Genomic DNA, 11862 nt, shown 5'->3' on the forward strand with positions numbered 1-11862 from the left:
ACAAGACAAAGTAGTTTGGTGAAGTTGTATGGCGCTCGGATGGTTGTATTTGTCGTAGTAGTTATTTTTGCACACACACCAATTAGTGATAGTAAATTTGACCTCTGCATTTAACACAGTCTTTTTACACACTTGCAGCATTACGCTGCCTTGCTCAGGGCAACCCTTAAGTTACAAGCTCAAATCATTTCCTCTTTTCCTGGGGCTGTAGTACTAGTAGTTGATGAGAGATGTCTTTGAATTTTACCTCCAAATGTGAACTTTATCTGCCAGTTTTAACTCCACCTGACTGTGGCCTGTACAGATGTTGCTTTGCAGGCAAACACTATTGTGGTTTGCTCATAATGGTACATTTTCCTTTTGAGGACCTGGCTTGTCATCTTTGCACAGTCCAAGTGCAGTTTTGCCAATTAATCAGCTCTAAAAATATAATGAAATGATACTTTCTGTCATGACAAATTATCTGCTTTCTTGATGAGTTTATTATGGCCCCATTGTGGTGTTTTACAAGTGGATTTAAAGATTTACAAATAAGATAAGATATATCTTTATTAGTAGTAAAAAAAAAACCAAGCAAACTTGTAAACATGCATTACGACAATTTGCAACATATTATGATGTATATGACAGAGTAAATAGTCTAAAAGATTGTACATGTTAATTGCACCGGTATAATTGCAGTACTGTGGTTTAAAAGAAATGGGTTTTGTGTGAGCACTTCGTTTTTGCGGGTTTGCCCCTCGAGTGCAGCACCTCGGGTTTGTCCACTGGTCGGCGCTGTTCACCGCTGAATGTGTCAGACAGTGGCGCTGAGCATTGATTTAGCATGTTCTGCTACGTGTTCTTTCACATGAGATAATATAAATCGTTATTGATCATGGTCCATATTATCGTTGTTATATGATGCCAACCAGGAAAACCCAAAATTGTTCTTGAATACGAAAAATCGCATTGTGGGCAGGCATTTGTTGTGATTTATGGTATATAACATATTTTACAATAATCTAAATGTTTAATATGCTGATTATTATATTAGCTACACATTTTGGTGGACAGTATATACTAGTATATCTTAGATGCAATAGTCGAATATTTCATTGGTGTAGTTTAAAATGTTGTTTTAAAAAGGCTAAACATCGGCAGAAAATATGTTTCATGCTTTATTTCTCTTTAAAGTGAGGTGTTTGTATCATTCACTTGTATGCTGTGATTTAGAGGCTATTATTTTTATCACTTACACAATAAAATAACGTGTATTGCGCGTTAATAGAATGTATAAGTAAAGAATAATGAAGACAAGATTGTCCTCATAATCAGTCAGCTGCTGCCATTTTAGTAATAAGGGATTTGTCTCAGTAATTCATCCATCTGAAAAAACATCCACTGGCCAACACTTTAATTACTCCTATTGATTGATCGTGTAAAATCACAACAATGCAGCAACATAGCCCTGGTGGTTCCCCCCTTATAAGAAAGCTGGCGGAGTGAATTGGGTGTAGCTGTGTCTGTGTGCGCCCTGGCCAATGGAACCAGATCCTCCCTGCAGTGCGTAAGAGCGCGGTTTAGGATTTAACCAAGTCTTTGCTGCGGGGCTGGCTGCAGTCTTCACCAGAGCCCGACGGCCTGAGAGCCTTTCAACAATGCCAGTCTAGTCTCCACGCTGCTTTGGATCACACTGCGTCGTCTCTTTTTTGGTGCTAATACAATAAAAGCGACAAAAACACCCACGCGTTTTCTTTCGAATTATGACTGGAGTATTCGATCGGAGGATCCCGAGTGTGAAACCTGCAGACTTCCAGAGCTCCTTTCAACTCTCAACCGCCATGCACCACCCGTCTCAGGAATCTCCTACTTTACCGGAGTCCACAGCCACAGATTCCGGCTACTACAGTCCCGCCGGTGGAGTCTCTCACGGCTACTGCTCACCGAGCTCCACCTCGTACGGGAAGCCTCTCAATGCCTACCAGTACCAGTACCCGGGTGTCAACGCGTCCGCTGGAAATTACTCGACAAAATCCTACACCGATTACAGCTCGTACACGACCCCCGCCTACCATCAGTACACTGGGGCTTACAGCAGAGTGCAAGCCCAGCCAAGTCCACAAGGTAAGGCCCCGCAGATAATTTTTTTTTTTACATTATAATTGTTATTATATGAACATGAGCAGATTAATAGTTTGTGGTCGATGTATTATTTAGTCTATTTGATTGTTCCACTCTTTCTGCATAAAAATAAAACAATGAATCCAACAAACGAGGCTTCAATTGTGATTAAAAATGACTTTGAAGCTTTTTAATAATACGCACAGTTTTCCTTATTTTCTCCTCTGGAATACATTTGGTTTATGGCACTAGATTTTCTATGGGCTTTAAAATGATAAAGGTGGCATCCCACTAAAAAGAAGGAATACTGTTTAATAGATGCTCCATTTTTACACTGGGAGCAAAGTACTCATTGTTGCTTGCGATTGCTTTGACAGAAAAAGAGATAAGCGAGCCTGAGGTGAGGATGGTGAACGGCAAGCCGAAAAAAGTGAGGAAGCCTCGCACAATCTACTCCAGCTTCCAGCTGGCCGCTCTGCAGAGGCGCTTCCAGAACACACAGTACCTGGCGCTGCCGGAGAGAGCCGAGCTGGCTGCATCACTGGGACTCACGCAAACACAGGTGGGCTCACATTTTCCTAGTCTTTTCATTTGAATTTCATCATCAAATATGTCAATAATAACCTCTATTTATCTTGTGCGTTTTTACGCACCGTGTCTCCTTTTCCCCCTTCCATTGTTTCTGTGGTTGTATCAGACATTAATCTTTTGTTGTCTTTGTTTTTTTCCAGGTCAAGATCTGGTTCCAGAACAGGAGATCAAAAATGAAGAAGCTCATTAAAAACGGGGAGCATCTACCGGAGCACAGCCCCAGCTCCAGCGACCCCATGGCGTGCAACTCTCCACAGTCCCCGGCCGTGTGGGACACACAGGGCCCGTCCAGGCCGCATAGCCTACAGCCACAGAACATCAACACGACCGCGTCTAACTTTTTGGAAAACTCGGGGTCGTGGTACACCCCAGCCGGAAGCTCCATGACCTCCCACCTGCAGAGTCCTAACTCGATACAGCACTCACTGGCTCTTGGAGCGGGGACGTTATATTGAAAAAACCCTGTTGTTCATTTCAAACCTCCTTCATTTTTTTCTCTCTCCTTCTATGGACTCGTGTTCACATTTCAGAGGAATATGCAAATGTATTTGATGACAGTCATAGAAGAAACGTGTAAAATGTGTAAATGTGTGCATGTAATTTATTGCATTTTTTGGAAGACTATTAAACGTTTAAATGGACAATGGAACTTTAAAAACCTCCGGCTTCTCTGCTGCAGTCTCTTGTTATTTACACCGAAAATCACGGACACGGACTCACAGACATGAGCTATGTCTGTGAGTCTTAGGTGACGTTCGATGAGTTAAAGATGATTTAGAAAATGTACATTTATTTACCATACTTATCATTTGTCATATTTATTCTATTAATATTATCATTATTATTGTTATTATCATTATTATTACAATTATTATTGTTAATGGTTAATGTTAGTATTGTCTTTATTTCTGAAAAAGTCACCTAACCTAGTGTTTTGGAGAAGGAAATTAAGGAAAATGCCATCATCAAATCAAAAAGCATAAATAATGTGTAAATATTTTATTATTTTAGTGCTTTGAAACAACACAGCAAAAAATGGTATTGTACATTTCTGAGAAATCGTGTCTATGTACCATAATAACAAGGCAGTCCTTTTATATATAATTATAATTACACTTGTTTCACATTATTATTATTATTATTATTATTATTATGTATAATATTTATATTGTGTTTGTGGGAGTCGGTGCAGATGAAGATTTTGTAAGGCTGTATTTTGTAAAACAATCGGATTCAGTGTGACATCGTCAACTGTAATATATTATTGTAAAATCCATATTTTAAATAATGATATAAAAAAATCCAGTATTTTGCAACCAGTAGTTCTATATTTACCAATCTGAAACCACACAACAACATGAATTATTGTTATTCATAGTAATATGAATAACAATACAAAATATTAATTATTAGTAATAATAATGCTAATAATAGTATAATTCAGACGGTGTTTTCGTGCAGCAGCAGCTGGCTGAGGCTCTCAGCTCTGTAAAGCAGACGTGCAGGGCTTGTTGCAGCAGACAGTCTGCAGTCGATCTCGCTTTGTCTTCCCTGCAATTAGACGCTTTGAATGGCAGAGAGGAGGCGAGGGGGGCGGCACGGAGATCTGAGACAATCCGCATTCCTGTGGGGGCAGACCGGCTCCAGAGCTCTGCCAGTCCCGGCCGCAGCCCACCTTCCGGGTAAAAAAAAATGAGAAAAGGAAGAAAGGCAAAGAAAGCGAGAGAGGGAGGGAGAGAGAGGGAGAGAGAGAGAGAGAGAGAGAGAGAGATCCTCACCGTGTTATTATCAGCAGGCTGCATTAGCTGCGCTGCCGCTGCAAGAAACCGCTAAACAAACCGTGTCACTGCGTGACATATTAGCAGATTTGAAAATTGACCTAATTGAATTTGCCTGCATGGCGAACAATCACACACACACACAAATGTAGTACTGTCATAGTGTTCATCTTCAATTTAAAATCATCATCAACTGCTTTGTGTTGTTCGCCTCATTTTTTATTTTTTTGCGTCTCAGTAGGTCACTCGAGACATTTTCACACCACGCGCACACGCACATGCACAATCGCACACGTAGGCCTCTTGTGCGTCCGTGTCCGTCCCTCTCTCTCTCTCTCTCTCTCGCTCGCTCTCTCTCTCTCTCACACACACACACACAAACACCTGTATGTCCCTATCATCATCCATTTCTCTCTCTCTTTCTCTCTCTCTCTCTCACACACACACACACACACAGACACGCACTCACTTACTCACTCACACAAGATTCTGAGGACACTGCGCTGACTTTGATTGAATTCCATATCAATGAAAGTATTATTCCTAACCATAACTAATGATGGCTAACTCTATCCTGAACCCAACCACAATTAAGGTTCTGCCTCATAAGGCCCAGGTTATGGTCTCTATGATGACTACTGGTCCTGACAAGGTCAGTGTGTTTATGCCAGAAAAGGTTTTAAAGAGACAAAACAAACACACACACGCACACACACACACACACCTGTATGTCTCTGTCATCTATCCATTCTCTCTCTCTCTCTCACACACACACACACACACACACTCGTGGTGCCATTATATCGAGAGCCCGTTTATTTCCAACCGAACATTTTCCACTCAGCGAGTTTCCCCCCGTTTTGCAAATCGAGTCTAAATAATGACAGTTAGCTTTACTGGACAGCTTCAACTGTAACACTCCACAATAATTATTCTCCAGGATTAGGGCCTCCATTATCATAATCTGGACATTGACAATTACCTATAATTTGCAAAGATGCGCTTGGTTCTTGATTGCAGAGGGCTTTTTTTTTCCCCCGAAGCTCGCCATCACTAAACAGTGACAGTAATAACAGCTAATTTTGCAGGCAATATATAAGAGCTTACCAGGGTGTGCAAACACTTTCCCACCTGGATTTGCTTATTCAACCAGCAGCAGTAAAAACCGTGCAGCGCCTTTTTTTGGTTAGTTTGTGTTAGAGCAAAGGAAAGGAAAGGTAAGCGAGCAGAGTCTTATATTTTCTCTCCTGTGACTGTTCCTGATTTAATTTACAAGAGACTGATAAGGAGTCTTTACTCATTGGATCAACTGAAACCACAACAATCTGCATTTTTCTGAGACACTCTGATGTTTTATTTGTGGGAGTAAACATTTCATTTATGTGTGTATTTATTTTTATGAGCTTTTTTATTCATGTTGTGCCGGTGCAGTTAATGTGGTGATGAGTGGAATCTTAGTCTGCTTCTGCTTCTGCTTTTGCTGTGAGTCTGTTTGAGGCTAAAGATCATAGAGCAAGAAGTGACACAACCCTCCCTCCTTTCAGCCCCCCACCCTCATATCTGCCTCTGTCACTCTGCTGCACTCCTTCACATCTATCTATCTATCTATCTATCTATCTATCTATCTATCTATCTATCTATCTATCTATCTATCTATCTATCTATCTATCTATCTATCTATCTATCTATACCACTTAAAGACTTATTTTATTAAATGTTATATTTATTTTATTTTTCATGTGACCCATATCATTGATTCACAGTTAAAAATGTATAATTTTACCCCCAATATTCCATTTGATTTGTAATTTCCTGCAAAACAACAATGTTTTTTTTATCCAGTAATTTTGTGGAAACATGTAAAGAAATGCATTAGTGTATGAGCTAAGTGCAACATTTGCCACTCTAACATTGTTATTGTTATTTTTATTCATATTAATTATGAGGTGTGTATGTGTGTGTGTGTGTGTGTGTGTGTGTGTGTGTGTGTGTGGGGTCTGCCCTTTTCACTTGAGCCCCCACTCCCCCTGCCATGTCTGTGCACGCCACTGATTATTATCACGCTCCCATGTATAAATCATGATGAAAACCTGCAGGTGATGCGCCTTCACTACTCTCTGCTGCTGTTTCCCCCTCTCCTGTGAGGAGGATCATGGGTGTTGACGGGGGCCACAGAGCAGATACGGGGCCCCCCCAGCAGCCTGGGGCCCCCGCAGGTACAAGGCGTCCTCAGTGTGCGCCAGTGGGACATCCGCGATTTGACAGCTGCGTGGAGCTTTTCAGCCTTGTAATTTCAGATAATATCCCGAGCGCTCACTCTTCTCGGCAATTTGTATATGAATAACCGAATAATTTCCCCCTTTTGTTCCATCTGTGCTACCTCAAATCCAAATAAAGATGCCTTTTAGTATTAAAAGTGGTTGAAAATTACAGGTAATTATCTTTGACGGTAAAAACGCTGTAATCAGCGGGCTACATCAAAAATTACCCTAATTATGCCTGCATTTATGAGAATGGAAAAAAAGCCTCACTTGGATAAAAACCCACAAATTGTCCCAAATATCTCCTTCATATTGAACGCCACTGCAGCTGGCTGCTTTGTTCAACATCGATCCCGTGGAGCTTGGCATTTAACGCCCTGCATTAGGACGGAGAGAAGGGAGAAAACATTTTGTCAATACTTCTAATAATTGAGGGTGAAATGACAAGATAAGCTGGACGTGGAGCAAATGGCTTTGGAGGTGAATGTAGGCAGCAGCGGTGAGGGGTAAGTTAATTTCCTCTGGTTGCGTTTGATAAATCTATACAGTGTCGTGTTCTTCATCATGCAGCCACTGAGCGCGTCGGGTTTATGTGAGATGTTTACTCTGGAGAAAAGAGGCTTTTCACTCAGAACCTTATGTTCACATAGTCTCTTCAGAGCCTGCACTCACCAGGGGCACGGGAACTGATGTGATGTTGGCCCAATACGGGAGCACATGGAGAGGCCTAGATTTTCTTTTTTTAAATGATCTGGAAATTAATGCAACAGCAGGCATCTGTTTTGAGTCACGGTTTACTCTTGACAAAACATAAAAAGTGTATGTACAACTAAAACCGCAGATTATATTTACAGACAGACAAGTTGCTTGGGTTTTGCATTTTGGAGGAAAAAAAGAAAGGAGGAAAAAAAAAAGAAGAAGGAAAAGCAGTCAGGAGTCCTTCATACATGGCAAATGTTCTGCGTGTGCGCCACAGCGCATGGTCAGTGTGTGGGCAGCCTTTTGTCCAAAGTGGCTAAAAAAATGTCACTGGTAATATTTGGTATATTGACGTTCAGATGTTGACATGAATGAAAGCATAACAAATATGCGAGCCCACTGAACAGCCATGTTACGCTAGAGAAAAAAAAAAAAAGTTAGTTCCCCTTGTTTGTTTGTGTCACCACACCGAGGCTTGGCTGTACTTCTATCCCGCAGCAGCAGAGATGCTGAGAAGCTTTTTCTTCTTCTTCTCCTCCTCCTCCTCCTCCTCCTCTTCCTCCTCCGGCCTCCTCTCCAGCGTCCAGCCTCTCGCTGACAACTCATTTCAGGCGACATTGGAAACTGCACGGCGGAGATTTGCGGAGGCCTCCGGACAGCTCACCGACCCCTCTCTCTCTCTCTCCTGCCTCTCATCAGTCTATCTCTGCATGGAGTCTTGGTGCGGGGAAGAATACCAGTGAGAGTAGCCGGGCATGTAGCTGTTGCTCGGCATGTTTACTCCTTTGGAAGAGGCCGAGACGTCCCAGATTGGAGGGATGGTAGGGGAGCGCGGGGACAGGGACATGGAGCCCGGGATTGGTTCACTCTCGTGCGGGTTGCCGCCTTGCTTGAGCAGCTTCTTGAACTTCGACCTCTTATTCTGGAACCAAATCTTTACCTGAGGGCGAGGAGGAGGAGGAGAAGAAGAGAGGGTTTCATTCACTAAAAATAACATATGACATAACAAATACCAAAGGCACATACAATATTTAAAATAATGTATTTATAACATTCAAATCGGTGCATACTCCCCTCACACACACACATCATACCTGTGTTTGTGTTAGTCCCAGAGAGGCAGCCAGCTCGGCGCGCTCCGGTAAAGCGAGGTACTGTGTTTGCTGGAAACGGTGGTTCAGTGCTTGAAGCTGCAAACTGGAGTAAATTGTCCGAGGTTTGCGGATCTTCTTGCCTTTGCCGTTAAAACGAATCTCCCCATTCTCGATCACTGTCGTCTTCTGCTGCTCTGCAACAAAAACAAGCAACGTTATTATTCACAGCCGCCGTGGCGAGATATCCGTGTGTGGCGTGAAGATGTGAGGCGTCGAGTAAAAAGTGTGTGGGGAAAAAAATAAAATAAAATAAAATAAAATGAAATTTAAAAAAAAATGAAGAGAATTCGGTGTGATAAACGTTGACATGTCACAGCGCCCTAACGCGGCCGTGGCAGCCATAATCCTCATACGCTGTCATATTTAGGATATTGCTGGTAATGACACGTCAATTAAATGCTAATTACAACATTCAGGGCGTGCGGGCTGCCTAATTTCCACGAGTAGTTGGTGAGGATTGCGCGGTGGTGATGATCACACCCCGGGCATTAAAACACATTCAGTGAGAGAAGTGTGCTAAACGGATCAGCAGCACAGGCTGGAGAGACATGGATCTCGAATTATCCGGTGCCATTTGCGCACAATCTTCTTCCGTGTAGCTCACTGGAGTGGCCGTGCAGTGGTTTCGGGGATGACACCAACAATGGCAGGGAGTGAGGTTCGAGTCCGTCACTGAGGCTCACCGGTGTTTAAAAAAGAAAAAAGGAAAAAAAGAATAGGATATCTTTGCGGTAATGCTGCGTGTCAGGCGTGTCGGGGATTGCGCATTTTTTCCACTCGGCTGGTGAAAAATGGGATTTTCCTTACCTGTGCCGTCTAACCTTGTCTGTCCTCCCGTGTTGTTGTGATACGATGGCAGGTACGGGCTGTGGTGCGCGTGGCTCACATATGGGTACGGTAACGACCTGTTGTAGGTGTTGGTCCCGGGGTACGACGTGTTGTCGTGCTGGTGGTGAGCGTGTGAGCCGGAGTGGAGACAGTGCAGCGGGTAGTGGCCGCTGGCCATCGACGGGGAGCTCTGCTGTGACTGCGACTGCTGCCCAAACTCCATGAAAGCAGACTTGGTCGAGTCCTGAGCGTCCAGACCGTCAGCCATCGTAGTCATGGTCATCATCGAATTTTCTGCCTTGAGAGCACTCACCCCCCTCTCTCCCAAGACCAAATCGGTTTTTCTCTCTCTCTCCCTCGCGCTGTGTTGTTGTCTCTCTCTCTCTCTCCCCTCTCCACCGCGAAAAAGATATTGTCCTATTAACACCCGGGTTTTTCCACGCGCGTCTTTATTTCCCCCCCTTGTTCCCGTGATATTCTCACTCAAAGTGGCGGAAGGTAGGCATAAGTTAAGGGAGAGATTTTAAGGTGGATTCTGTTAAAATTGAGCCCTTGCTTCCAGACTTGATGCAGACACTACAAGTAGAATGGTTTGTCTCCAAAGGGCAGCGCCTTCCGATTGGTCATCCAACCCAAACGTCATCAGTGCTCTGCGCTTCACGGAGCCTTGAGCTGAAGTTAAACCACCTTACCAGCTCCCACCGCCACTATGAGGGGAAATAATGTGGTGGGGAAAAGACGCCTAATTCCTACAGACAAGCTTCACGCGTAAAACCAGCTCTTTTTTGGAGTCGATTTTGTTTTTTAACCCAAACCCCTAAATTACGCACGACGCGCAACATATAGTAACCCCGCGCGCACTTTGATTGACTCTATATGTTCCTTCTTCCTCTGCTTCCCCTTCTCAGCCTTTAACTCCTCCTTTCCTCTGGAATTAATTACATATAGGGAAGCATCACACAAACATCCTGTTTGGGAAAGTAGTTAGTGGATCCCTACTTAATAATAAACAGACCTTTTTTTAAAAAAACAAAAAAACAAACCAAAATGTCAGTAAATTATTTACACGTTAATCCTCCACTGCAAACATATTAATCTCCAATCATCGTTTTAAAGGGGATTACATGTTAATTCTGTCAAATGGTAAACATTTACAAACGACTTTGCTGCAATCCCAGCACTATTAAATGAACATTGAACAATTTATTTCCCTAATTTGTGGCTTTATACATTTGCTCAAGTGAAGTGATCTGTTTTATTTCAAGGAAACCTCTTAAAACAGGTGGGATTTGTTTTTTGTTTTTTTTAGTTCTGCAGATTTCTGTGGATTTTTATGAGGAAAGTATAACTTTTGTGGTTATTTTTTAAATTTTTATTTCATTTTCTTTTCGCAGTGTACATAATTTACATTAATAGTAATTCATATTTAACCCCCCTTCTGCTCTGAGAGTAACATATATTATAACTGCTGTATTTTCCCCTGGGGCTACTGACCATATGATTAAAGATCCTCAGACAATTCAAAATGCAGTGCGTGTGACACATCAAATAACAATATGCCTGAGGTACAATAGATTATTTTGCACATAGAAGGGTGGATACCGAGATAAACTGACAGAGTCTTTTATCCCTGTTGGTAATATGAGGCCTGATAGGGTCCTCAATATATGTAAATTATACAGTTTGCCCATGAGGGGGTGACATGTTCGATTCGAATATATACGAACAAAACGATATTTCCACATTATTGCAGCTCCAACGTGGATTTGAAATCCTCATTTTCAGTACGTTTGATGCAGCGATTTTCACAAATAGGTCGACGAAGAAGAAAAAAATACAACCGTGGGCAATCAAGTTGCTGTGAAAACCTATTTGATTAGCGGCCACACTTTGCTCAAATTGCAGCTATAAAATTAAGAACAATTCGCCTGTAATGATTATGGACTGTTGGATTTATTTTGGGAGGGTGGAAATAAAAGTGGATATAGCATAAATTATCCCCCTAATTATACGCCAGTGTCGCCTCAATTATCCTCTTATCAAAATGGTTGTCTAAATGCAGCGTTTAGTTTCAATTTTCTCCTCTTCTCCAACAAGAACTTGGTACCTTACTATTATCGTCAGCTACGGTTGTTATTTACTTTGTGGGATTTAAAAGTGCACATGCAACCCAGCCGGATAATCATTTTACAGCAGCGGAGAGACCAAGAGAGGAGCACAGAGGCTGCTGCATGAGGATGGGACTCAGTCACCACACACATCCATGCGGATTTATTTCACTCATGCAGATAAATGATCATTATTATTATTTTTTTTTTAAAAAAAACTTCAAGTTCTATCAAACACGTCTTGTTTCTACAGGTGTGGCTGCAGGTAAGAGTGTTTCTACAAAGCTCGTTTATTTGCTATACTATTATTCCATTTTTGTGCCTCTGATAATTCTTATAT

General features: G+C 42.2%; 2 protein-coding genes across 2 annotated transcripts; one reads left to right on the forward strand and one right to left on the reverse strand.

Annotated features, from left to right (window-relative positions):
• Positions 1-574: 574 nt before the first annotated feature.
• On the forward strand, positions 575-3352 carry dlx5a (distal-less homeobox 5a). The gene is made up of 3 exons (XM_044015246.1): positions 575-2106; positions 2481-2665; positions 2835-3352. Exons 1-3 carry the CDS (start codon positions 1746-1748, stop codon positions 3147-3149), a joined length of 861 nt encoding a protein of 286 aa, XP_043871181.1. The 5' UTR covers positions 575-1745; the 3' UTR covers positions 3150-3352.
• Positions 3353-7509: 4157 nt separating this feature from the next.
• dlx6a (distal-less homeobox 6a) lies at positions 7510-10348 on the reverse strand. Its single transcript, XM_044015256.1, has 3 exons — positions 9394-10348; positions 8527-8720; positions 7510-8372 (listed from the first exon to the last, which is right to left on the reverse strand). Exons 1-3 carry the CDS (start codon positions 9698-9700, stop codon positions 8133-8135), a joined length of 741 nt encoding a protein of 246 aa, XP_043871191.1. The 5' UTR covers positions 9701-10348; the 3' UTR covers positions 7510-8132.
• Between the last annotated feature and the right edge of the window lie 1514 nt (positions 10349-11862).

Source organism: Solea senegalensis, unplaced genomic scaffold (genome assembly GCF_019176455.1).
Source record: "Solea senegalensis isolate Sse05_10M unplaced genomic scaffold, IFAPA_SoseM_1 scf7180000013113, whole genome shotgun sequence".
In the NCBI taxonomy this organism is placed as follows: Eukaryota; Metazoa; Chordata; class Actinopteri; order Pleuronectiformes; family Soleidae; genus Solea; species Solea senegalensis.

Excerpts from the sequence above, each read along its gene's own strand:
- dlx5a (XM_044015246.1), top strand. The coding sequence starts at position 1,746 with ATGACTGGAGTATTCGATCGGAGGATCCCGAGTGTGAAACCTGCAGAC. Across the intron at positions 2,107-2,480 it reads AGCCCAGCCAAGTCCACAAG|AAAAAGAGATAAGCGAGCCT; the intron begins GTAAGGCCCCGC and ends TTGCTTTGACAG. Across the intron at positions 2,666-2,834 it reads TGGGACTCACGCAAACACAG|GTCAAGATCTGGTTCCAGAA; the intron begins GTGGGCTCACAT and ends GTTTTTTTCCAG.
- dlx6a (XM_044015256.1), bottom strand. The coding sequence starts at position 9,700 with ATGATGACCATGACTACGATGGCTGACGGTCTGGACGCTCAGGACTCG. Across the intron at positions 8,721-9,393 it reads GACAAGGTTAGACGGCACAG|AGCAGCAGAAGACGACAGTG; the intron begins GTAAGGAAAATC and ends TTTTTGTTGCAG. Across the intron at positions 8,373-8,526 it reads TGGGACTAACACAAACACAG|GTAAAGATTTGGTTCCAGAA; the intron begins GTATGATGTGTG and ends CCTCGCCCTCAG.